The 26,951-nt window shown below is 36.7% G+C and overlaps 2 protein-coding genes across 2 annotated transcripts; one reads left to right on the top strand and one right to left on the bottom strand.

The window, feature by feature from the left end:
* Positions 1 to 974: 974 nt before the first annotated feature.
* On the top strand, positions 975 to 10,515 carry gmppaa (GDP-mannose pyrophosphorylase Aa). Its single transcript, XM_073855059.1, has 12 exons — positions 975 to 1,293; positions 2,018 to 2,114; positions 2,208 to 2,311; positions 2,458 to 2,650; positions 3,896 to 3,955; positions 4,672 to 4,802; positions 6,885 to 7,019; positions 7,197 to 7,294; positions 7,383 to 7,429; positions 8,719 to 8,811; positions 9,781 to 9,949; positions 10,030 to 10,515. Exons 1-12 carry the CDS (start codon positions 1,253 to 1,255, stop codon positions 10,128 to 10,130), a joined length of 1,269 nt encoding a protein of 422 aa, XP_073711160.1. The 5' UTR covers positions 975 to 1,252; the 3' UTR covers positions 10,131 to 10,515.
* A 235-nt stretch (positions 10,516 to 10,750) lies between these two features.
* LOC129451910 (rac GTPase-activating protein 1) lies at positions 10,751 to 26,748 on the bottom strand. The gene is made up of 16 exons (XM_055215453.2): positions 26,656 to 26,748; positions 25,237 to 25,439; positions 22,119 to 22,255; positions 21,976 to 22,048; positions 21,792 to 21,848; positions 21,517 to 21,615; positions 18,274 to 18,415; positions 18,053 to 18,201; positions 15,478 to 15,639; positions 15,302 to 15,397; positions 13,508 to 13,706; positions 12,335 to 12,440; positions 12,121 to 12,253; positions 11,904 to 12,030; positions 11,206 to 11,317; positions 10,751 to 11,111 (listed from the first exon to the last, which is right to left on the bottom strand). The coding sequence occupies exons 1-16, from the start codon at positions 26,741 to 26,743 to the stop codon at positions 11,057 to 11,059; spliced, it is 1,938 nt and encodes a 645-aa protein (XP_055071428.2). The 5' UTR covers positions 26,744 to 26,748; the 3' UTR covers positions 10,751 to 11,056.
* Positions 26,749 to 26,951: the final 203 nt, after the last annotated feature.

The following is a 26,951-nucleotide window of genomic DNA, read 5'->3' as shown; positions in this document are numbered from 1 at the left end:
TGAATTGAACCAAGTTCATATACATAAAGAGTGGAAAGAAATTACAAGGACAATATTATCCATGTCATAGGTTGTAGAGGTGAAAACTTATGAGTCTAGCATCCCTGTTTCTTATAATTGTGCAGAAGCATGAAGACATTAAGTCTGTAATGCCATGCAGAGGATCTGTTATCAGAGACCTTCTCAAATGCTTTGAATGCTCTTATGATGTTCAAGTGAAGTCCACCCTTATGCCTCCTCACATCCACATGGTGACAGCATCAGTCCTGGACATTTAGAAATCAATCAGAATAATGGCTCTAATACCTAATAACAGTGTAATTTGCACATGGTGAAATGTAATGTTTGGTTTTGATGTATGTATGTTTTTATTTCTGTGAATGGACATCATGTAGATGTATACAATTCCTGTGAAGCACATACATGCATACATTGATCATCATCAGGCAGGGAAATTGAACCAGCTTTTGTCATGCATTCTCAAAATCTCAGCTTGTGAAACATTAAGTTAAGTAATTTAATAGGTGTCCCACATTAGGCACAGGCACACACTATAGGGAAATTCGTGTTTAGGTAAAATTCAGGTGTACAGGTGTTTTGATTTGAGTTTACCTAGTAAAAAATTGTGATTGATTTCTAGTCACTGGTAGCATATGCAGAGCAATTAAAAACTGGCATTCACAATCTTAATGACCCAGTTAATGTTGTGTTTATGTACAAGTACAGAGAACAAAACTATAAATATGGAACAGAAACAAATGTGCAGTTGACAATACTGTAAAAGGATTTTTAAATTTATTATGCAATATACTTGGATCTTGAAAAAGGCTACACATTAATGGATTATTAATAATAATCAGTTTAGTTCGTAAATATCGTTTTAAAGTTGTTTTTAAAAGTTATTTCTATAAGAAATTAGATTTGCTTTGACTGATTTATTTTTCTTAAAGTTCGACTTTTATTTTGAAAAATTTATCCAGCCTGGCACTTCCGCACTAGCACTGTCTGTCGCTGATTTCATGCTTCTGTTAACGTGAAGCTCATTATTTTGTACATATAAAAATAAAAGTTTATACGTATTTTTTGTGTTTTGTATGTTTTCGTACGCTAAAGCAGCAATGTAAGAACATTTATGCATTAAAGCGAATCACCAAAGCGTCTTGTGTACTTACCAGCTGCTCATCTGCCTTGTTTACTGCATACCCATCAATTTTGACATCTATACACTTACAACCTCGTTTAAAAAACAGAAATGCTGAAGGCTGTCATTCTCATTGGAGGTCCTCAAAAGGGTGAGTAAATGCATATGAATGCAAATGAAATAGAGGAACATATGGATACACTTGGGGGCGGTTTCCCGATATCTGTCAAGTTTGAAGGATTCTCCTAAAGATCTTGTATTATATAGAACGTGTTTTCAAACTTCATGATGCTAAGGACCCCCAAATATAATGAATCTTTTATGAGGCACCTCTTACCTAAAATATATATCAAATTATATATTTTATGTATAACCAAACATAATTAGCTAGACTTAAAATAATACTTTAGAAAGAAAAACATTTTCAATTCAAATTGATTTTTACTGCAGCAACTTTGACAATAGATCTTGTTTTATAGCTTGTCAAAGAATACTGCCTAACAAGCCCCTGTGCGTGACATAAAGCAACCTGTAATAATAACAACTAGAAAGATAAAAAGCAACAAAAAAAACAAACAAACAATGGAATGTATGTAATGAAATGAGAGATAAAACCTAGGGACCCCCTAGAACAACATGGAGGACCCATGGGGTCCCTGTCCCCAGAATGAAAACCCCTGATTTAAAGGATCTGTGTAATATTAGATCTTGTGTGACTTGTGGATGTTTTATAGCAGTCTATAGTACAATATAGAGAGTCAATGTAACACTACATCTTATGCAACTTCTTCATGTGGATGCTTTATTGCCATCTATAGTATAATATAGATGTTCTTTTGGAGGACCTTGCATGAGTTTTGTGCTTTCTTATAAGGGGACCAGGTTTCGCCCGCTGTCTTTTGAGGTACCCAAACCTCTGTTTCCAGTGGCTGGAGTGCCAATGCTTCAGCATCACATTGAGGCCTGCTCTAAGGTGAATCTGCTTAGATCCCATGGATATAATAACATGTATTAGTGGGAAGTTTTGCACTAGGTTAATGATTAATGTTTAAATGTTTTTCTATAGCTTCCAAATTTAAAGGAGATCCTAGTGATTGGTTTTTATCAGCCCAATGAAGAGCTTAACAGATTTCTGTCATGTGCCCAACAAGATTTCAAAATATCAATACGGTAAGTACTTTAAATATCATACTAAGGGATATTAAATATGGCTTGAGATACACTTGCTAATATGGTCATCTCTTATTTAGGTTCTTTGTGCATTGTTTGATAATTAAATGTGTCTTCTAATTAAGATTTTTTTATGACCCTCCAAGATATCTGCAGGAGTACGCTGCCTTGGGAACAGGAGGAGGAATCTACCATTTCAGAGATCAGATCCTGTCAGGGGCCCCAGAGGCGTTTTTTGTCATGAATGCAGACGTCTGCTCAGAGTTTCCTCTGCCAGAGATGCTGAACTTCCAGAAAGAACATGGAGACACCTACAGTTTTGTCATCCTCGGCACCACTGTTAGGACACTTGTTTTTTATACTTTTATCAGCCATACGCTATTCATACACTCACCTAAAGGATTATTAGGAACACCTGTTCAATTTCTCATTAATGCATTTATCTAATCAACCAATCACATGGCAGTTGCTTCAATGTATTTAGGGGTGTGGTCCTGAACTCCAAACTGAATGTCAGAATGGGAAAGAAAGGTGATTTAAGGAATTTTGAGCGTGGCATGGTTGTTGGTGCCAGACGGGCCGATCTGAGTGTTTCACAATCTGCTCAGTTACTGTGATTTTCACACAAACCATTTCTAAGGTTTACAAAGAATGGTGTGAAAAGGGAAAAACATCCAGTACGCAGCAGTCCTGTGGGGGAAAATTCCTTGTTGATGCTAGAGGTCAGAGGAGAATGGGCCGACTAATTCAAGCTGATAAAAGAGCAACTTTGACTAAAATAACCACTTGTTACAACTGAGGTATGCAGGAAAAAAAGGCTACAATTTGAACGAGCTCACCAAAATTGGACAATTGAAGAGTGTAAAAATGTTGCCTGGTCTGATGAGTCTCGATTTCTGTTGAGACATTCAGATGGTAGAGTCAGAATTTGGGGTAAACAGAATGAGAACATGGATACATCATGCCTTGTTATGGTGGTGGTGGTGTAATTGTGTGGGGGATTGTGCCAATTGGGCATCATTTAAATGCCACGGCCTACCCGAGCATTGTTTCTGACCATGTCCATCCCTTTATGACCACCATGTACCCATCCTCTGATGGCTACTTCCAGCAGGATAATGCACCATGTCACAAAGCTCGAATCATTTCAAATTGGTTTCTTAAACATGACAATGAGTTCACTGTACTAAAATGGCCCCCACAGTCACCAGATCTCAACCCAATAGAGCATCTTTTGGATTTGGTGGAAGGGAGCTTTATGCCCTGGATGTGCATCCCACAAATCTCCATCAACTGCAAGATGCTATCCTACCAATACGGGCCAACATTTCTAAAGAATGCTTTCAGCACCTTGTTGAATCAATGCTACGTAGAATTAAGGTAGTTTTGAAGCTGAAAGGGGGTCAAACACAGTATTAGTATGGTGTTCCTAATAATCCTTTAGGTGAGTGTAATGCATATTGAGCCTCGACCCCTTGTAAAAATTGATCAATTAAGTATGAGCTTGTTTATATCTTAAAATTCAATTCATGAAGGTTTGTTTTGGTACTTAAGAAACTATTAACCTATTTCTGAATGTTTAAGGCCAACAGGAAACAGTCCTTGAACTACGGCTGTATTGTTGAAAATGAGCAAACTGATGAGGTAAGCTTCCAGTCTACAATTTAATAGCTTAGATGCAAAACCCTCTAAGTGCGTCTGACATGTTTTTTGTAAATAAGCATTTTTTTCAGACATTTAATAGATTCTCCCAAAACACCCTGCATTTCCGAATAGTCTGAGGCTGGTATGGCGGATTTGAAGCGAAAATATTTGATGATCGTGTTCGTGTATAATACGTGCTGAGAGCATTTGGTTGATATCATTATCTCATTTTTGAGCGAGGTGGCGTTTAGCGAGCTCCTCAATTATTTTAGCTGAATCAGTTTAAAATGTTAGGATTATAAGCAATTTACTACACTGTGGTGTTTCAAGTCTCTACGTGTTAAGCAAGTATAACATTTGTCTTATATGTATTTTCTCATCATAAATAAAAACAAAATCAAGTGGGATTAATTGGGCTACACAGAGCTCTGTAGAAAGCTTTGCAGCATTGGAACCCCCATCATTTACAGGGCTACACATCGATCACCTCTTGTGTGTTTATTAAATGGCTTAGGCTTATTAATTATGCATTCAGCCACCAATATGTGTCTTGTACACTAAGTTCAGTTTAACAACACACATTACCATATTTACATTCACTCCACAGATTTCCTCTAAAATCGGTGCAGAAAATACAGGAAAAGTCGACAGATTCCATTTGGGCCTGATTATCGATGCCTGATCCGTACAGTAATTATCCACGTTGTGTTTCCCAGGTCATGCATTATGTAGAGAAGCCCAGCACATTCGTGAGTGACATAATCAACTGTGGAATATACCTGTTCACACCAGAGATATTTCAGCACATCGGAGCGGTTTTCCAGAAGAACCAGCAGGATATGTTGTTGTAAGTGGGAAAATGCTTTAAGTGCATGCATACTGTACTTCATCAGTAATCTTTCCTTGGTTCTATTCATTTGTTTTCCCCCTCCCATCTCCTTCCTGTCTGCCTTCATTTCCTGTTTCATCATCAGATATTCATATGATGGGTAAGTTTGAATGTTGGGTGAATCTCTAGTTTGGATGTAGAATGTGAGAAAGCAAGTGTGATGGATGCTTTTAGTAAGTGGAGCTGTTTGTTTTATGTGGATTTGAGCTTTATAGACTGTTAGCATGTTGTGGTGTGATGACAGACATGCAGCTCCTGTATCTCAACTGGTGGAGCATTGCATTAGCAGCGCAAAGGTCATGGGTTTGATCCTCTGGGAACACATATTGATAAAAAATGTATAGATTGAATTCGCTGTAAATAGCCAAACGAATAATTGCAATGTAAATGCAGAATATCGAGCAGGTTTAGACGCCACTATTAAAATCTAAACAATTTGTAAAATCCCAAATCCTGTTTTTATTTTTTTTATTTGTTTGATTGATGTTTGAAATTCATGATCAAACCAGTGGCCTCATTTATAAAGCGTGCGCAAAAATCCACGGCAAAGTCCATATTTATAAAAACTGTCTTTGATGTGGAAAAGTGCTTAGCGCCATGTCAGGGTCTGAGCAGACCTATGCACTTTTTTGGCAATATAAGCCATTCTTGCTGCTCGAAATTGGGTTTAAACATTGACAAGTGCTCTTTATATGTATATGACATTATCGTTTAAATGCGGAGGTCTGAAACTGCTCAGCTGCGCACAAGTTCAAGATCATTTGCGATTTATAAATGTCACATCTGAAAGAAAGGGGTACGCGCATTTTCTGTGCGTAAGTTCGGTTTATGATTCACATGTACACATTTTTGATAAATGATCGTAAGATCAAATGTAGTATGGTTTCTATGCAGCATTTTATAAAGGAGGCCCCAGGCCTGTCACAAAATTTTAGTGATGAAACCTATATTCGATTATTATAACTAACAATATCTACCGATACCGATAGTTTTGCTTTTTACTCCTAGAAATCCTAGAAGTGCAGAACATACAAACTGCAATTTTGTTGTCATTGTTAACCACCCAGTTCACAGTATTTACCCCGCATGAGTTTGGATGTTTTTTTTGCCTTTTGATTCCGAGTATATAATCTCCCTTGATTATTGCCTCTTTTAAAACAATCGGCTGATGGCCAATACCGATTATAGGCAGATACATCGGTGCATCCCTATTTAAAATAGCAATAATATCTTCAATAACATCTTATATTTATCATTAAAGACAACATGAAATTATATCATGTTTACTTTTGTAATGATCCTAGTTTTAAAGTGCATGTTCATCAATACCATTGTTAAAAATAACTTTTTTACTTAAATGACTTTTTTGATTTTCAAATGACTGATGTTACTAAAACGAACTAAACAATTTAATTAGAGATGCACCGATTTTCTATAAAATTTTTTTTCATTGTTACGGATAGCCGATTATTCAGACTAATATTTTCTAGATACCGATAGTTTGGTGGTTATATTAACTTGCATTAACTGAATTCTGAAGATACAATTTTCTGAATGTTATTAATTAATATTGTTATTAATTAATATACTGACAATTATAGTATTGAACATTACACTAGTAATGTTTTTTTACATTTTCTATACACATTGCATTTTCCTGTTCTCTTTTGATTGACAGAAAATGTGGCCCATGACCATCAGCTGTTTTTAAACTATCGGCCGAGTGTAAAAAAAGATGCTTTAAGCGACCGATACCGATTATTTGCCGATATATCGGTTCTTCTATAAATTGTATAGTGTCAAATCTCTACATTATTTGCTGTGTAGTCAGATTCACCAATAAAAATGACTAATTATAAAAGTCACATTCAATTTTATGTTGTTACAGTATTTGCTTTCAATAGTACCTTTCAAATGTTCCTACCCAAGTATGTTTATGTCTATCAGTGTCATTTTTATAGCATTTCCTGGCAGCACTACTGTGTGAAATAAATTGATTTATAATGTCTGGATTATTTTTATGACTCGTCTTGTTGTCAGAGAGGAGCAGTCCAATGGTTGGCATCGGGCAGAGGTGATTCGCTTGGAACAGGACATCTTCACTGCACTGGCAGCCCAGGGCAAGTTATACGTGTACAAAACGGACCGTTTCTGGAGTCAAATTAAATCTGCAGGGTTAGTTTTTGCCAAAATCTTTATTATGCTCATTTGCTGATTTTATTGCAGCTTGTCTTCTAATAATAGTGAGCATATATTGTTTCAGTTCAATTATCAATATCAAAAAGTCGAGGAATTACTGTGGGGAAACTCAAGCAGAAATAAGCAAAAACGTAATGCTTACCTTTCTTACAGATCTGCAATCTATGCAAGCCGCTTGTATCTTAACCAATACCATAAAACTCATCCAGAGAGGTTGGCTACAAATAAAGATGGAGGAGCAAAGATCATGGGTAAATACTTGGTAGAAATATAAAAATGTATGTTTGGAAAAACTATATGTAGAGTCTATCTATATATAAAAGTGTTTTTTTATTGTAGGAAATGTTTATATACATCCAACTGCCAGCATCGATCCAACTGCTGTGGTATACTTATACTTTTATATCCTTTATTATTTTTCAAGACATATAATTATTCCTCACCCATGCATTCCAGATATACAGTGAGGAAAATAAGTATTTGAACACCCTGCTATTTTGAAATTGTCATCATAGGTGCATGTCCACTGTGAGAGACATAATCTAAAAAAAAAATCCAGAAATCACAATGTATGATTTTTTAAAACTATTTATTTGTATGATACATCTGCAAATAAGTATTTGAACACCTGAGAAAATCATTGTTAATATTTGGTACAGTAGCCTTTATTTGCAATTACAGAGGTCAAACGTTTCCTTAACGTTGACCTTGACCATGACGTCTTAGTGTATTACCAACAGTAACCTTGGAAACAGTGGTCCCAGTTCTTTTCAGGTCATTGACCAGCTCGTCCCGTGTAGTTCTGGGCTGATTTCTCACCTTTCTTAGGATCATTGAGACCCCACGAGGTGAGATCTTGCATGGACCCCCAGTCCGAGGGAGATTGGCAGTCATGTTTAGTTTCTTCCATATTGTAATGATTTCTCCAACAGTGGACCTTTTTTCACCAAGCTGCTCGGAAATTTCCCGTTGCCCTTTCCAGCCTTGTGGAGGTGTACAATTTTGTCTCTAGTGTCTTTGGACAGCTCTTTGGTCTTGGCCCTAGTAGTAGTTGGATTCTTACTGATTGTATGGGGTGGAAAGGTGTCATTATGCAGCTAACAACCTCAAACAGGTGCATCTAATTTAAGATAATAAATGGAGTGGAGGTGGACATTTTGAAGGCAGAGTTTGAGGGTCAGAATTCTAGCTGATAGACAGGTGTTCAAATACTTATTTGCAGCTGTATCATACAAATAAATAGTAAAAAAAATCATACATTGTGATTTCTGAATTTTTCTAGATTATGTCTCTCACAGTGGACATGCACCTGCGATGGCGATTTCGGACCCCTCCATGGTTTCTGGGTGCGAGAACTTGCGAAATGGCAGGGTGTTCAAATACTTATTTTTCTCAATGTACGCGACCCTGTCTTTGAAATCCAGGCTGAAGTTTCATAATCTAATTATGAGATTTGGAGCATCAAATTTTGATTTCACCCTCACTTTGGCATGGCCTTAGTCAATATTAAAGATATCAAGGTTATATTTCACAGAATGTTTAATGGTAAATCACCTAAAATGACCCTGGTTTTCACAGACTGGGTCACATTTGGACTAAAAAACAAACTAGTATGTTTTGTTTTATTATTTGGATTATAATTTCAGATCAATTTGTGCTATATTGTTTCTCTCAGTTAGGTCCAAACGTGTCCATAGGTACTGGGGTAACGATAGGTGCAGGAGTTCGTGTTAGAGAATCCATCATCCTTCATGGTGCAACTTTACAGGTGAGTTCATGTGTGCCAGCGAGATAAGAGTCACTTTGGGGCAGTTTCCTGGACAGAGTTTAGATTAATCCAGGACTAAGCCTTAGTTATATTATTACATTAAATTAGTTTTTACAAAAATACCTTACAAAAAACATGATCTGAATCTTGAGACAAAACAATGGAACTGATATAATTTAAAATATGTGAGTGCAAGCTGTTTTAAGTTAAGACATCTCAAAAAAGCATTCTAGTCTGGAACTAGCTTAAAGGGGACATTTCACAAAACTTTTTTAAAATGTCAAATAAAGTACGTATGTGAAGTGTTAGCTCAAAATATTATATATTTAATTTATTATGGCATGTTAAAATTGTAAGTGTGAGCAAAAATGTGCCATTTTTGGGTGTGTCATTTTAAATTCAAATGAGCTGATCTCTGCACCAAATGGCAGTGCCATGGTTGGATAGTGCAGATTGAGGGGCGGTATTATCCCCTTCTGACATCACAAGGGGAGCCAAATTTTAATTACCTATTTTATTACATTCTTGCAGAGTATGGTTTACCAAAACTAAGTTACTGGGTTGATCTTTTTCGCATTTTGTAGGTTGATAGAAGCACAGGGGACCCAATTATAGCACTTAAACATGAAAAAAGTCAGATTTTATGATTTGTACTCTTTAAAGGGATAGTTCACCCAAAAATGTTTGTGGACCCCATTTACTTCCATAGTATTCATTTTTCGTACTATGGAAGTAAATGGGGTCCATGAATGGTTTGGTTACAAACATTTCTCAAAATATCTTCCTGTGTGTTCACCAGAACAAAGCAATTTATAGGTTTGTAATATAATGAGAGTTAGTGAACAATGACAGAATTCTTTTTTGGGTGAACTATCCCTTTAAATCCTGTCCAGGAAACCACCCCTTTATCTTTATTTGTTATTATTTGTATGTGCTGTATGTCCTGAATTGCATTTGTGTCTCCTGTAGGATCATAGCTGTGTGTTGAACAGTATTGTGGGATGGGACAGCACTATCGGCAAATGGGCCAGAGTTGAAGGGACCCCTAGTGACCCAAATCCTAATGACCCATATGCTAGAATTGATAGCGAGACGCTCTTCAGAGATGGAAAATTAACACCCTCCATTACAATTCTAGGTAATTTTAAAGCATGTTATCATGTGCTACTAGAGATTTAGTGTACATTTTAAACAGGTGCCATCTCACTTTCTCCTCAGGCTGTAATGTAAATATACCATCTGAGGTCATCATACTCAACTCTATCGTCCTGCCACACAAAGACCTCAGCAGAAGCTTCAAAAACCAGATCATATTGTAGATTTATCTTCCGGTGTTCACTTTTCCTTTGTACGCGTTCATAGAATTTAGTAAAAACTAATACTTTAAATGAAACATTATTATTAATGGCCAAGTCATCTTTGGTGGTATTTATTATGTTTAATTTTTCACAAAAGATGAGACTGTATGCTGTAGGGTGGTGCTTGGTACAGATACATGGTTTATCTTGAAGTTGAATTATAAAAACAAATGCCAAAAAACTCTGTTACAGAACACATTTTTTCATTACACTGCTGATAAAATATAATGTATTTTCTTGCTAGATGGTAAAATATAAAAAGAGTGGTGTAATTATGTTGAAGTATTTTGTTTGTCTTGTCTTAGACATCTGCAATAAATTCTATTTTTATTGTAACAAAAGATAATGCAATTTGCTGCCATCCTTGAGGTTCTTGATGTCTGTATTTATAAATGAAACCAGACCATTGATTTCTATAGAGACCCACATCATTAATATAATCACATAACTGACATTTTCATTATAAAAACATGCAGATTAATTGATGGGTAAAGAAAAATACAAACCACTTTATCAAGAGCCAGTTTACTATAAATCAAATTTGTGCCTGGTTTTTATTACTAAACACTCAAGACAAAACATATATTTACATGATCATTTATTCATAAATTAATATTGCAGTTCACCCGTGTTTAGCCATACCAACAAGACACATCTTTATACTTCACATAATTATATTTGTTTTGAAATGTAGTTTCATCTCTTCATGATTCCTCTAGACAGACTAATATTTATAGTAACATTTTCAATTATTTTATAAGTAGGGTTTTAAAGTGCTACAGTGCTTTTTACCTGTGGTAGAAAAGACTTTCAAGCCATCAAAGCAAAGTGTCCCCTGTGAAACTACCAGACACAAAAAAAATACATAAACAAGTACACACAATAAATCATTTCGGTGATGTGAAGAATTTCTTCTTTCCTGAATCATGTTTTGGTTTGCTTCTAGAAAGAAGAAGGGGTTTATACATTTCAAAACAGTATTACATAATGTACTTGAGATCAATGGAATAAAAGCTTTGGGAAAATATAAGCTTACGGATTATTAAAAGCTCCAAAATGCTTGATTCGACCCTTGATGGAGCCACTAGAGGACGATTTCATGTATTTACTCAACTCAGGAGAGGTCACAGGCTTGAAGATCTTGTCATCTAAGAGATAGCAGAAAATTATTATTTATCACATGGCGCTCCTGAACACTTGATTCTTATAGGTCAGTGGCAACATCCAAAGGTCTTTTATTCCTAGTTATCCAGGTACATTCACCAGTGGCGGACGGTGACTTCTTTTTTCGAAGCCCGTTATGTGTGTGGTTTCTTTTTTCAAAATTTGTGTTTTGCAATTTGAGAGATCTTGTGTGTCTCACGTGTCTTGTCAAAATAAGTGCCTGCTGCAGATGCGTCTAAAGGGTTTATGATAAAAGAGACGCTCACGTTTGCCAGATACTCGCATAATCTCATGCGTAATCAAGAGTTTAGTGTTAAGTAAAAATCTTTGTTTGTATCTTGAAAAGTTGCATTTATGTTTATTGGAAAAAAAAATCTGTAGATTACTATGAAATCACTCTGTTGAATTTTTTATTTGATAACAACTGGCTGGCTGTATATTAACCCTCACATATTAGATAGGAAGTGCATAATACATGTCACTTCATGGCCATTATAATATGAAGTAAGCAGAATATGAATAATATATATTGGAATGTAAACTCCATAACATGAGACCTAATGCATGTACCTTTGCTGGTGCTGGGACCAGCACGGCTGACGTGCGAATCCACCACAGCAGGAATGACGCGATCTTTATCCTCAGCTAGGAGACCTTCCCAGAAATCTACAGGGAAGGACAGTAACCGAGCTACTACCTGTTTCAATGGAGTCAAAGGACAGTCTGTTCATTTCATACATGAACATATACATGCAGGATCACATATTGATTTACTTTCTAAGCTTACTTTGGGCTGAGTGTTTGTGTCTCTCATAATGGTCATGGGAGAAGGCTCAAGCATCGCATGTCCGATGACGGTGGGGCCGAAAACTCTAGCCAAGTTATTCCGATCCATCTGACACGACGGACTCAGCTCAACTCTGAGAAACATTGTGTAAAAAAATTTAATAAACTAACAAAAACAAAGAACTTCAGAAATACATTAAAGCCTTAAATTTTACCTCTGCAAATGCAACACGAGGAAGGCCAGCGTGTCCTTGTTGGCCTGCGGGAGCTCTTTGATGGTCTGTAAAAACATTTCTATGCTTTTGTCCTCATCTGCCATCTCTGTGAGAGAGAAGGACTCAAATTCGCACTCTCGTAAGAGCAAAATAGCAGATATTATAGGTGCGTTAAACCACTTTATAAGCTTTTCTTTAAGATACGGTACATATTCAAAGGTGTGCAATCATCAGAAGCAGGTACTTTATAAGAACCTTCTCCGATTTGCATGCCACAGCCATTCATGGCCAAGAAAATTAAACAATATGGCTCTCCTTATGACATTCAATCCAATTTATAATTTAAAAGGGAGGTAATTTACCCTGAAGTCATGCAGAATCTATGAGGGATGGAAAACAACTTCAAGAATAATAGGAGGAACACCCTGACTCCTCCTAAAACTACCACTTACCCTTCATTCAGTTGCGATAGGCTGAAATTAAAATGCAGAACGAGACAACCGCTGGTTCGGGAGATAACGTTTGAAAATGATTATTGTTTCCAAGTCATCAGAGACTTGTCAACTATATTAGAAGTACTGGGAAATAACCATCCGCCCAAAATGAATGAGGCTAGCATACATCCTGATGCCCCTGGGATACACAAGCGTTAGAAACTTGCTATGGTTTCCACCCTCTGCAAAATTGCAAGCATTTTGTATAATCAATCTTTATAAAAAGACAGCCCTCATTGATGGACACCCTAAAGCAAACAAAGTTTTGAAAGTCAAGCATGGGACCATCAATGACAACGTGGAAGATTTGTGTCTCATGATGTTAAAAAGAAAGGTAAGGGAACCAGTAAGGCCAGGCTTCATTGGGTCACCTTGTGTCTTATAAGCGATAAGCAAACCGGTCTGAAGAGTGAATAATGACTTAAATTCAACATGAGCTATTATAGTACATGACCTGCAATACAGCGCACACGTGTAAAATAGCAGGTCTGCTTAACTACAAGTTTAGGTTCATTTCTGGGTGAACAATCACTTTGTCAATGTCAGATTTTTCATCACCCTGAGAAGGAAAATTATTTTGATCACAAATGCAAGAACATTTCTACAGTATACATTTTGGCGTGAGCTAGTTTTTGGAAATAAAAATTATAATTTCCATACTATTTTGATGCAAACATACCAGCAGCTTCCATAAACCTCTTGTGAAGTTTAAATGTTACGAGGGGCTCCTTTAGTTTCCTCAGGAAGTCTTTGAGGAGTCCACAGACAGCATGGATCTCATCTACTTTGTGGAGCATCATTGGACTTTTCCCACACAGGTATTTCTCCCGCAGTTCCTTCACCGTCCGTTCACCTCCTGGCACTCTGTAAATACCTTTCTATATACACACACCAGTAAGACACAACATATTTTCATCCATCAAACTTATGAATTGCACTGTTGTAATGTATTGCAATAAGCAAGTCAGCCAATCAGATGAATTTACTAGTCTAAATTTGTTTCCTGTTTTGTGAGCAATATGCATCAGACATTTACTGAACAGATTGTGGGCAGCATACACTCAGAAAAAAGGTACAAAAGTTGTCACTGGGAGAACACCCTTTAAAAAGGTCCAAATATGTACTATTTGGTAGAAATATATACCTTTCAGAAGTACCACTGAAGTACCAATATGCACCTTTTAGGTACAAAAGTATACTTTTTGAAATGGTACTACCCCAGTGACAACTTTTTTACCTTCTTGTACCTTTATTTCTGAGAGTGTATAGACTGTTCGGTTTAAAGGATTAGTCCATTTTCTAAAAAAAAATCCAGATAATTTACTCACCACCATGTCATCCAAAATGTTGATGTCTTTCTTTGTTCAGTCCAGAAGAAATTATGTTTTTTGAGGAAAACATTGCAGGATTTTTCTCATTTTAAATGGACTTTAATAGAGCCCAACATTTAATAATTAACTCAACACTTAACAGTTTTTTCAACAGAGTTTCAAAGGATTATAAACAATCCCAAATGAGGCATAAGGGTCTTATCTAGCGAAACAATTGTCATTTTTGACAAGAAAAATAAAAAATATGCACTTTTAAACCACAATTTCTCGTCTAGGTCTGGTCCTGTGATGCACCAGCGCAACCTCATACAATACGTCATCACATCAAGAGGTCACGGATGACGTATGTGAAACTACGCCCCTGTGTTTACAAGTGGGGAAAAAAGAGGACCGTTCCGACGTTGTTGTATGTCGAAATGATACTAATTAATGTCTTTGTGTCAGTTTATTGTTTACAATGGTCCGCAAATGTGCGTTTCATATATGTAACACGTGACCTTTCTACGTCACTACGCAATTACGTGAGGTCACTTGGGCGCAACACAGGACCAGAGATAGACGAGAAGTTGTGGTTTAAAAGTGCATATTTTTTTAATTTTCTTGTCAAAAATGACAATCGTTTCGCTAGATAAGACCCTTATGCCTTGTTTGGGATCGTTTAGAGTCCTTTGAAACTCTATTGAAAAAGTGTAGAGTCACACTGAAAAAAAATTATTCATTGAATTTAATAAATTTTTTTAAGGTAAGTGGTTGCAATCAATTTATTTAAGCTACATTTAAACAAAAAAGATAAGTAAAATAAAAAATATACATTTTTTGCTTAAATGTAGCTTAAATAAATTTCACTTTGCAACCACTTACCTTAAAATAATTGATTAAATTCAATGAATCATTTAGTTCAGTGTAAGTGTTAAGTGTTGGTGTCCATTAAAGTTCATTAAAATGAGAAAAATCCTGGAGTGTTTTCCTCAAAAAACATAATTTCTTCTCGACTGAACAAAGAAAGACATCAACATTTTGGATGACATAGTGGTGAGTAAATTATCTTGATTTTTTTAAAGAAAATGGACTAATCCTTTAAGCAACTATCCTACTGTTGGAGCAATATGAGAAAACTTTTACTTATCAAACAAACAAAACACCTCTTCAAGTCCTCTTCTCTCGATTTCATGAGCACACTGAACTATCAGAGAGGGTATCCGTGGACGTGTAGAGGGGGCGAAGCTCTCTAATGTGTCCTGAATCGAAAAAGGAAACCAATTTTAAACAAATCAGCCCAATATGGGGACATGTATGTATGAGTATAAAAGGGAAATACCTCATTGGATTGGGCTGAACCATGTGCATTAGGGCTACACTTCTCAACACAGAGTTGTTTACACTCAGGGTGGCTCACCACTCGACAGTCTCTGCATTTTACTGCAATCTTCCCAAAGCGAATCCTTTTCCCACATGGTGTGCATGTCTCAGGGCGAATCACCTTCAAAATACATTTATCTTGCAATAGTCAGTGCCATTTAAATGGAATCCTATTTACACTTTCTTTTGAAGTGGTATTTTTTATTTCTCTCTGACTTATTTTTTTAAAAATTTATAACAAAACTATTTTATATATGTAAATCAGGATAAGTCAACTGGTGACCCGCGGGCTAAATGGGGCCCCTTCAATCATCTTTATCCGGCCCGCCGGTCAACTTTGTCTGATTTAAAATCAGCAGTGTTACTTTTACCTTTACACTGTACATGACAAATGATGGCTGAAAAAACGGAAAGAGATTCAGAAATGGGCTGCATGGGATGCCAACCATCTGCGGGTGCGTAATTATCAGATCCAATTTGAGCTTTGGATGCATAAAAAAATCAACTTGTCACGTGGTTTAGTCACACACGCTGACCGAAAGTGATGTATTCCAGTGCGTTTCAATCAAAACACAAGGTGCAAGGTAAAAATTATTAATGTTTAACTTTATCAGTAACACTTGAATCCTTTAAAAACGATTGATTACTGATAAGTAAATTATTAAGTGTAAATACATACACTGAACAAAAAACTCCTGGACATGATTAAATTAGGTTTTCTTACTTTGGGTTCACACCAGCTGCGTTTAAGGCGTCAAATTCGCGCGTGAAATTCTAGTCATCAAGACATTCACGCGGAAATTCGCATCATGGGCGGGGCTTCTGCAACTCCGCTTGCTTCCTGTAATCACATCACTACTAGAGCAAGCTCCTGATTGGTTAATGCAACACGTTTTCCGTCAAAGTTAAAAATTTTCAACTCGCACATTTCCCGTGGCAACGGTAAATTTGGCCGAATGAGGCGGAATCGCGTCTAAAGCGCAGCACTAAATGCCTCATTCGCGCCGCCAGACCTCCAGACGCACGTCAACGCATCTCCACATTGACTTAAAAGGTATTGCGGAGGATTTTCTTTTTCCGGGTGGATCATCAAGACTATTGGTCCTCCTAGTTGTCAATCAGGAGTGTTGCGCAATTGCATTTCTTTAAAAAGTGGAGAAGGCGGTTCTTTTCTAAAATTCAAGAAAATCCACCTTTAAAATTGAAATCACTAGTGCTTGACGCCTCTATCGCGGCTAGTGTGAACGCAGTATTAAAAAAATTTACATCAATTAAAATTAATTTAATTTTAAGAAAACTTAATTCAATCATGTTGAACTGGTGTACATAATTAAAATTACATAGATCCACTAATTTTTTTTAAAGAAAAATCATTTTAAGAAAACTTAATTCAATCATGTGCAACCGGAGATTTTTTGAAAGTAGATTAAAAGGCTCTTGCCTTGACATGGATTTACGATTAAACTGAAATTTCATTACAACTGCCACTAGGGAGCAAACTCCTATATATAATAGGTCAAAGTAAAAAATAAAAAATAAATAAAAGGTAAAAATAGGGGTGAAAGTTTAGCCCACATCATATTTACAATTTTAAAATTTGGTCCTCGAAGGACAGTAGTTGAAGACCCCTGATGTAAATAAACCAAATAGTTTAGTTATACATAACCATTTTCAACCCTTAGGGGCCGTGTACTGTACATCAAGGCGTTTACGCCAGCAGCCAGAGTACGTTTTCAATTGTTTCCAATGGAAGCGCAGCACTTTTCAAAAACATTGCTGTTCACGCCAGCAAACGTTCAACTTTGGGTAAAACGCTCAGTATGGCAAGAATCAGCAGTGAAGCAACACAGACAGAGAAAGTTATTTTAAAAAGTTGACTATCAACTTTTTCAACACAGCTACATATCCGTGTACTATAGTGGAGTGGATAGAAGACGTTACCAGATGGCCAAAAATAAAGTTGCCAGATACACATATACGTATATTAGTATATTATATAAGTGCAACCAAACGCAACAACCAGACATTTTGATACTGGGAAACCGTTTATATAAACTTTATGAGTTGCTAATACGTTAGAACCAATGGGGAATAACACCACTTCTGTTGCTGAAATGCACGCGCAGGCTATTTAATCACGTGAGCTATAAAAGGGTCTATTATAACATGTTAAAATTGCCACTTTGTAGGTGTGAGCAAAAAATGTGAAGTTTTTGGGTGTGTCCTTTAAATGTAAATGAGCTGATCTCTGCACTAAATGGCAGTGCCGTCGTTGGATAGTGCAGATTAAGGGGCTGTATTATCCCCTTCTGACATCACAAGGGGAGCCAGATTTCAATGACTTAGTTTTTGTAAACCATTCTTTGCAAACATGTAAAAAATAAGTTACTGGGTTGATCTTTATCACATTTTCTAGGCTGATAGAAGCACTGGGGACCCATTTATAGCACTTAAACATGACTTTCATGATATGTCCCCTTTAAGACAATGCAAATGTTTAAGACAATTGTAAAGTTTAATGCATGGTTTCCTACTGTTTTTTGTTGGAATACATGCTGCAAAGTCTTATCGACAGCGGGTGGGGATAAGTCCTGAGGGAGTATGGGCTCTGGGGTGGTCACCTCCATTTCAACAATCGTCTCAGCTTCTGTGGCCTCGCTTGTTGCCCACACAGACGTTTGTTCTGAATGGAAGATTCTGGTTAGTTTGGGAAAAGAAGAACTCATTTAAAAATGTGGCTTCTGTGTTTTTTTACCAGCAACAGATGGAAAATGTTCATTTCTGAGAGCCCTGGATGGATGTTCCGGAGTCTCCTGAGTTATGTCTATTACCATGTGAATCTGACCTCCACTCTCTGGAGTGGTGACGGATGCCTTCACAACAGTCGTCTCAATTTCCTAACCGCATACGTGGAGACACACAGATAAACACACATAAAATCCATTTGAATCCAATCATCTTGCATGACCCACAGTAGCATCTAGTTTGTGTCCATGTTTCTGGCAATAAAGACAAATGTAGTTTTTCAAAGTGCCAAACAGCTTTGTTTCACTCTTAGAAAACAATGCCAGCTGAGTGGGAGTGATACAAGTCTTCGAGATGGAGACAGTCAAGACATGGTCTACTGCTGTTCTCATCTGAGCAGCATGGTGGGCGGTGCAATACGGTGATGCGCAGCCGGCCAAGGACTGATGAACGAATGAATTGATGAGAAATGACATTAGACAAACTTATAGACTATAATCCCCCTAACAAAAGAAAGACAAAAATTGTGTTTAACAATTCACAACACACCTCTCAAGCTTTGCTTACTGTTGGTTATAGTCCCATTAGAAGTCTGCAAATCCATTATTTCAGAGTTATAAACCAGGAGATGTTTCATTAAGTGGTAAATAACAAGAGCTGCTTTATTTAGGGGATTATTTTAAAGTGACAACATGTAATTTTTCAACCTTCATAATAAATTTTCAAGACCCTTGTGATAGTACATCGACTTTAAATAGGTTGAATGACATGTCTACTATAGCCTGACGGGGTCTGTATCACTTTTACTCGTATTTTAAAACTTAGGGTTTCTGGTAGTAACCAGAGCACCAAAAAAACTACAAAATTCGACTGCTTTACGGCATACGTCACTTCCTCCACACAATTTGTTTTTAACATGAATTTTGCTGGAGGCTACTTAACGAGTGTAGAGAGCAACTTCTATTATGTGACTCTGTGGCACAGTCTTTAGTGTCACGGACCTTTGACACGGGCGACCCGGGTTCGATTCCCCTTTAAGGCAATTTTTTATATAAACTGTTGATTCATACATAAATGCAATGTTCTTTATAAATTGCGGCGATTATATTGCATATAGTTCCCTGTATTCAGATGCTGTGTTCACGTATTTACCTTTCTTTTACTGTGTCTATGATATTTAAATTACAATCCAGGATGCTATAGCACTCAAACTTGCTCACAGTGTAAAACCAAACCCTATTCATTCACCAATCAGATCCGAGCGTTTCTCTCTTCTCTCTTCCTCATTTGCTGCGTTCCGCTGTCACTCGCGTGACGTACTACAAAGCGGCAGACCTAAACGCATCGGTTTACTTGGATTTGGATCGATTTTCACACAAAAAAGAGGAATAACGAGCGCCATTGCGGAAAATCCTGGTGGCGAGGGAGAGAGAGACGATGCAACAATATTTGTTTGGAAAAAGGCAAGGAAATACGTCTGGTCGTTTCTGAATTGGAAGGCTGCAGCCTCCGGAGGTCAAATATGCAGGCTGCATACGTCATCAAGCCTGGTTTATTAAAGGATTAGTCCATTTTCTTAAAAGAAAAATCCAGATAATTTACTCACCACCATGTCATCCAAAATGTTGATGTCTTTCTTTGTTTAGTCCAGAAGAAATTATGTTTTTTGAAGAAAACATTGCAGAATTTTTCTAATTTTAATGGACTTTAATAGAACCCAACATTTAATACTTAACTCAAGACGTAACAGTTTCAAAGGACTATAAACAATCCCAAACGAGGCATAAGGGTCTTATCTAGCGAAACGATTGTCATTTTTGACAAGAAAAATAAAAAATATATACTTTTAAACCACAACTTTTCGTCAAGGTCCGGTCCAGCGGTATCTAACGTAAATGCGTAGTGACGTAGGGAGGTCACGTGTTACATATATAAAACGCACATTTGCGGACCATTTTAAACAATAAACTGCCATAAAGACATTAATTAGTATCAGTTGACATACAACAACGTAGAAACGGTCCTCTTTCTCAACACATGTAAACACTGGGGCGGAGTTTCGCGTTCGTTCTCTGTGACCTCTTGACGTGATGACGTATTGCGGTGACGTAGTGGGGTCAGCTGGCGCATCACGACCGGATCTACACGACGAGAAGTTGTGCTTTAAAAGTGTATATTTGTTATTTTTATTGTCAAAAATGACAAGCGTTTCGCTAGATAAGACCCTTATGCCTCGTTTGGGATTGTTTATAGTCCTTTGAAACTCCGTTGAAAAAAACTGTTAAGTGTTGAATTAAGTATTAAATGTTGGGTTCTATTAAAGTCCATTAAAATTAGAAAAATGTTGCTATGTTTTCTTCAAAAAACATAATTTCTTGTCGACTAAACAAAGAAAGACATCAACATTTTGGATGACATGGTGGTGAGTAAATTATCTGGATTTTTCTTTTAAGAAAATGGACTAATCCTTTAAGGTAAACTGAGCATTACATTCACAAGTCATAAGCATACTGCAACAATTTACGATTAACTAAGTATAATAGTCAACTTTGTAATTGTTAATATTGTGAAATAAGACAGTCTTGATGACGTATACAGCTTAGAAATACGACATCCGGAGGCTGCAACCTTCAGATTGAGAAATGGCTTCTGCCACGACGAGTTCCTCATCAGAAAGTTGTAACATGACTGCGTTTCTCCCTGTTGTCTCAAAATGTTGATCGTTTAGCATTTTAAATGTTTAGTTTTTAGTTTAGTTTTAAGGTTGGCCAGTTCCTTTCCTTTGCGACTGTGCTGCGGCGCTTGTGGGCTCTAGGGGCGCTAGAAGTGAAAAATACGTGTCTAGCACCCCCTAGTGGCCAAAAAGTTTCATGGTGTCCCTTTAAACACCTAACAGACCTTCTTAGTCAGGCAGATAAATGTGAAAAGATGTTTAGACTTTTAACATATCTTATTCAAAAGTGTTTATTTGTTTGTAGTGTAAATGAAAACCCAATCCAAATCACATTAGATTCGGTTACAGAATGCAGTCGGATCAGATTTTGTGGCAGTGTTTAAGTCATGAATGATAGCATTAACTTTTCCCCCCATTTAAACAATGCAATGCATTTTAATGTACTGTAGTAAATGGTTATGATATTTGCACTACAATTCACTTTTGGTGTATTTTTATTTGTTTAGATTACAGTATAATGCATTCGCTTGCTTCAAACGATAAAAGGATTAAGGCAAATTAACACACAAAATTACCAACCTTCTCAAGTGGTCTAGACCCCAAAAGATCTCCTGAACGGCCACTGACCCTTCCCCTTTTCTGCATCGGAGGACCAACACATGGGCCCATTGATGAACGCTGAATACAAAGTGAAAGAAAATGAGGCTTATAGTAAATACCAAAACCCCATGAAACCTCCTACAACTTAACAGGCATAGTGATAAATGTTTAGATTTTTTTTAAATCTGAAAAGGAAATTGGCACATAAAAGACAAAGCAGAAAGTTAAAAACAAATGGTACAAGCACTACCTACTCTTCTCTCACGAGCCCTTGACTTAAGAGGCTTAACAAATGCAGTGCTGTCCAAGTCCTTGAAATCACAGTGAAAAGATGATATTTTTAGTAAAAACTATTGTTAAACTATTTTAATGGCTTTCATGCATGTCCACTTGGTGTCTGACACCAATCAAACTTATGATACTCATGCAATACTTCACCAAATCATCATCGGTTCTGTCATAACTGATGTCGGAGTGAGACAGGAAGGAGGATTCATCAATCACAGATAACCTGATAAAAAGACACATGATGGAATCAACAATATCATATCAAAGGTTGCACGAGCTGCACGTTCAGGTACCGTTTTCCTCTGTGCTGTGGGACAATGGCTCCTCTGTGACTGATGCTGGTCAGCATTGACCTCTGTTCATCATTAAGACAGGCACTTGATTTGCTGTCATGCACAAGCACGTCACATATCAACTGCATCTGCCGCTCCTGTCACATAAATTAATGAGAGAAAAGACATGGTAAGTACCTTCATTAACTCAGCCACTTGGATGGTCAATAAACCTCAAAGCAATTCTGTTTTTTTATGAACTACACCAGCATGTTAACACATGACTGACCTCATTTACTTGAACGGTGGCCCTGTACGAAATGGCACCCTAAACTTGAAGTTCTCGTACAAGGCCACACTTTGGTAGTCTTGAGTTTAGACGGCACTACGTGATTGACACTTTATGAATCTGTCCCACACTGACGCAGTCTAAGGTTTGATGAAATAGGTTTGTAAAGTATTTTGTTTGGTGAAAGTTTGCTTGGTTTAACAACAGATGGGTGATTCTCACGAAAACTTGGTTTTAAAAATGTCAAGCATGAAAATGTAAAAATTGCTTAAATTTACTTTTTTCCCACCAGACATTGAAAAACAAAGTCTGGAGTAAATGGGAACATTAATTTAAAAACTTTTACTTATCATTTAACACTTTTTGTAACATAATTTAAATAATAAGTCCTAAAAAATCTCATTAACGCAACAGTCAGAAAACATCAACACTGACATATTTTCAAAATGACATGACAAACCTGAAAGAACATAATTTGAAGATTCTGCACATGCATTTAAAATCAAAGTATTATGCTTCTATTAATTAAATTTACATTTAATAAGCATCTGTTGCGGTAATGATAATCAAAATGTCGTGTAAGCATTCTGACAAGACAATATTTCAAATTAACTGTAAAAAAATGATCTTACCTGGTAGCCATCTTGAAGTAACTGGTCCATGTGCTTGGTCACTCAAAATCAAACTTTATTAAAATACTGTATGTGTGCTTAAACTGTTCTCAAAAAGTGTTGCGGAGGATGAGAACCATGCATGGACACATCATTTTCCTAATTTTTCTTCATTATTATTATACATGAATATTCAGTTAATATTTTTTCTGTCATCTGAAGTAGTCTAGCAAAACATCTTAATATTTTTGTGTTAATTTGATTAAATTACAACATAACGCATGTTCAAACACAGCCGGACACATTGCGGTAATGAGAACCAGCAGAAAATGAGATAAAATTTCCAATTATAAATTCTTATGTTGAAATCACACATTGTGCAAGGTAGAACACAGTATTGTGTTAATTCTGATGCTTTTTAATGGTACTATATTACACATTTTAAAGCTAAAATCATTAGTGCCGTGGTGTTTCAATGGGTTCGTGAGAATCACCCAGATGGGTGCAAGTGTGCAACAGCAATGGTAATTTGAAAGTCTTACAGAAGGTACAGAATCAAGCAGCCTGTTTAATTGTAATGGTCGAATGGTTAAATGGGTCATATGATGCAATTTCACGTTTTCCTTTGATTTCGGAAGGTTAAAAAATTTGCACATAGAAGATCTGTAAAGTCCCAAAGATTAAAGTCGTAAACCTACAGAGATATTTTTTCTAAAAGTGAAGGCTCATCCACGCCTTCCTAAAACACCTCATTCAAACATCTTCCACATATCTATGTCATTGTGTGGGAAAATTTGCCGCCCAAATGTTTATGGCAAAGAAAGATGGCGTAACTTTACATGGTGGTGGGGACAACAATAATATAGTGAGAATTAGCTACTACTTCACCTCTGTCAAAAATTAGATAATATTAAAGCTCACATAACACATGCTGTTTCTGCATTTCTGATGTTAATCTGGAGTATCTATAGAGTAGTATTACATCTTTTATATCTCTGAAGAGTCTTTAGTTGAATCAGATTTATAAAAGAAAGATGAGCTTTACCGAATCTTTCCGTTAACGTACGGAAAAATTAAGGAGGAGCAAGTACGAGTCATGCAACACTATATAACACTGTTTAACTTATGATTCACCAACTGTTTGTGTCATTTATATAATATGCATGCACCTATTTCCAACATAAGACAGAAGTCTTACTTAGCGCATGCAACTCATGACTCAGTTGGGATTTTCAATGAAATCCAGCGCATCAAACACGCACGCAAAACTCCGCTGCTACCCCGGATTATAAACTATATCCATTGTTTCCGTAAGGCTGGCTTTCTTCTCCTTACATCCAAAAACACACTTCTTCTTTCGTGCCATTGTTGAGTTTCGAAATTAAACAAAGCTGTGCCGCGTGATGTGATGTTTGTAAGTTCTAGCGTCTCCCGCTGATTGAGGGATGGGTGGGGTTTTCCAGGGTAAGTGCCCATAAAAAGAAGTGATACGTATAGAAACCCCCGAAACGTCAGCTGGACCCGTAATCCAAAAAAACCTTCCGAAACTTGTACGAACCCTGGCTAAGTGCATTCGGCACAGAAATACTCTGTAACACGCCCAACTACTTTTTTGACACTTTGCCTACGTTAAGCATGAGGAAACAACTCTATAACTGTGTTAATAAGTCAGAATGCATGAAATACCATTGAACCACCCCTTTAACCAAATGCTCTCAGCAAATATGTTCATTAAATACCTTTAAATCCTGGCCTCAGGCAATTCAGAAACACTGCTAAATGCCACATCGATTTTTCAGCAAATTCCTTTAAGCGCACGAAAGATGAATTGGATTAAACGCATTAAACGTGTGTCCTTTGTGTACTTGGACCTGATCACAGCACCCCCAATGTGTGGTTCAGTTTCTTTGTTTTTAACCTTTTGAATTCTGACTTTATTTGCAATGTTTCTAGTTGCATCTTTAGTGATATGTGAATGTTTACGGTGTCTTGTCCAAAGAAGCAGAATTGATTTACAAGTGGAGGTTTTTGCAAAAAGCACTTAGAGGGTTTTGCAGCGAAAGTCAAATTTGTTAAATTTTAATGAAATGACTAAAGTGATGTTTCTGAAAATAAGACATTACAATTACTGACATATAACCTAAAGGTACTGTAAGCCTGATAAAAATGCTAATTTACAAGAAAGCATGTCTGCATCTGAATTCCTCAAATGTTGTTAGTGTTGGTAAGATTGACTAACCAGACACTGATAGTCCGCTTCTGCTTTGTAGCGTTTCTTGATCTCCACATCCAGCTGGTTTCGAGCATGTTTCAGTTTGACTTCCAGAGCAGATCGAGAAACATCTGACTTCACCAGGAGCTCTTTGTGTTTCTTCAGCTCCAGCTCAGCATGTAGCCATTTTTTCCGGGCAGCCTCAAAGTTTTTCAATACCTCAATAAGCTCTTGTAGGTTTAAATATGGCAACACATGTTAAAGCCTTTATAGCATTATTTCATATCGAGCCATTCAATACAGATGAAAGATCATCATAGGATGAATTCTGCATATTCTAAAAGGTTCAATAAATCTAAACAAGCAAGTTATTACAAGCATTTTTTAAATGTTTGATTTTCTTTTTAAGAAATATAGCGAAGATATGAAGCGGGTTAAAGGCAGATTTCTGAAAAGTGCTTTGGAAAAGGGAGTCGGGATGACTACCAAAACACACTTGTAACCATTCAGCAGTAAGGTGCGTGTCTACTAAATGACATCATTGCCTGGGTTGCGTCTATCAAAAGAAGGCTTAGATTTTATTGGGGTAGGGGCGTGTTTATTTAAGTGATTTTAAATGTCAACATTAGCTTTCAGAGTTCATGGACCCTGCCTTTAATATAGTAGTAGAAATGCTTTTACCAAACACGCCTCCTGTGACTAAAGGTTACTGCATTATTAACACAAGCATCCTTGACTAAAAAGCCCAACAATGAAACTGAAACTCTCCCTTTTCTTATCACAACCCCTTTATGAATACCCCTGTTTTATCATAAAATAAGTATAATACTGCAGAGAGTTGTTAACCAGGATAGCAAAGGGAATCTTATTAAGTGTCATCTTATGGGGAAATTTGGCTTTTTTGCATACACATTATGGGAAAAGTTAATAAAAGTTTACAAAATAGGAAAATAATTGCCGTAGTTAATCTGGTTAACATATTAAACATTTTATACTAGAAAGACAGCTCGTTATATATTTTAAATGCGAAATTTTTTTAAAATGGTGTTTTCCCAAGTATGTTTTTGAAGTATAAATAGAGCAGAGCATAGTAAAACAAGGTAAAATCTACAACTTGATAACAAAATTATTATAACTATTATAACTTAAATGTACGAAGAAAAACAGACGTACTACTAACAATAAATGAAAAACATGCCTTTCAGATGAGAGACCCGATTAAATATCTAATTTTTTCTTATATTCTTTTTGCCATATGTATGTGACATAGCGTGATAAAATTAGGTAAATGTGCGTTTCATTGTTGGACAAGGAAAATGGACAAGGAAAATGGACAAGCAAATACAAAGGGAACACAACCGTTTAGGTTTAAGCGGCATACGACAAATATCATAAGATGAAACGACAACATGAAGTAAAGACTAAATTAATAATATGATATCTTACCTATTTCACAGTTTGTAGCCTCTTCTATGGCAAGCCTTTGCAGGCACAGACTGAGAACTTCTCTAACAAACTGGTCTCCCATGATCATGCCAGCTGAAAACACAAACAAACCGCTTTAAATGCGTCACGGGTCACATGGATATAATTGCACGCATGCAACGCGCAAAACGTTGGCGAATTTTATGCGGCGCTGAGCAGTCTGAGCGAGGTATGACATCAAAGTTCCGCGAGAGCGAGTCCAAATCTGTATTTTCGAATCGATCTCGCGGGACTTTGAAGCTATATTGCGATCGTTC

The sequence above is a fragment of the Misgurnus anguillicaudatus genome, chromosome 17 (assembly GCF_027580225.2).
Source record: "Misgurnus anguillicaudatus chromosome 17, ASM2758022v2, whole genome shotgun sequence".
In the NCBI taxonomy this organism is placed as follows: Eukaryota; Metazoa; Chordata; class Actinopteri; order Cypriniformes; family Cobitidae; genus Misgurnus; species Misgurnus anguillicaudatus.
This window is presented reverse-complemented; position numbering and strand designations above follow the sequence as displayed.

Bases quoted from the DNA above. Each gene is read 5' to 3' on its own strand.
- gmppaa (XM_073855059.1), top strand. From the start codon at position 1,253: ATGCTGAAGGCTGTCATTCTCATTGGAGGTCCTCAAAAGGG. The intron at 2,651-3,895 runs GTTAGGACACTT...TGAATGTTTAAG, and splicing joins TTGTCATCCTCGGCACCACT to GCCAACAGGAAACAGTCCTT. The intron at 3,956-4,671 runs GTAAGCTTCCAG...TGTGTTTCCCAG, and splicing joins AAAATGAGCAAACTGATGAG to GTCATGCATTATGTAGAGAA.
- LOC129451910 (XM_055215453.2), bottom strand. From the start codon at position 26,743: ATGATCATGGGAGACCAGTTTGTTAGAGAAGTTCTCAGTCTGTGCCTG. The intron at 22,256-25,236 runs GTTAGTCAATCT...TTTATGTGACAG, and splicing joins AAGCGGACTATCAGTGTCTG to GAGCGGCAGATGCAGTTGAT. The intron at 12,031-12,120 runs GTAAGCTTAGAA...CCATTGAAACAG, and splicing joins ACACAAACACTCAGCCCAAA to GTAGTAGCTCGGTTACTGTC.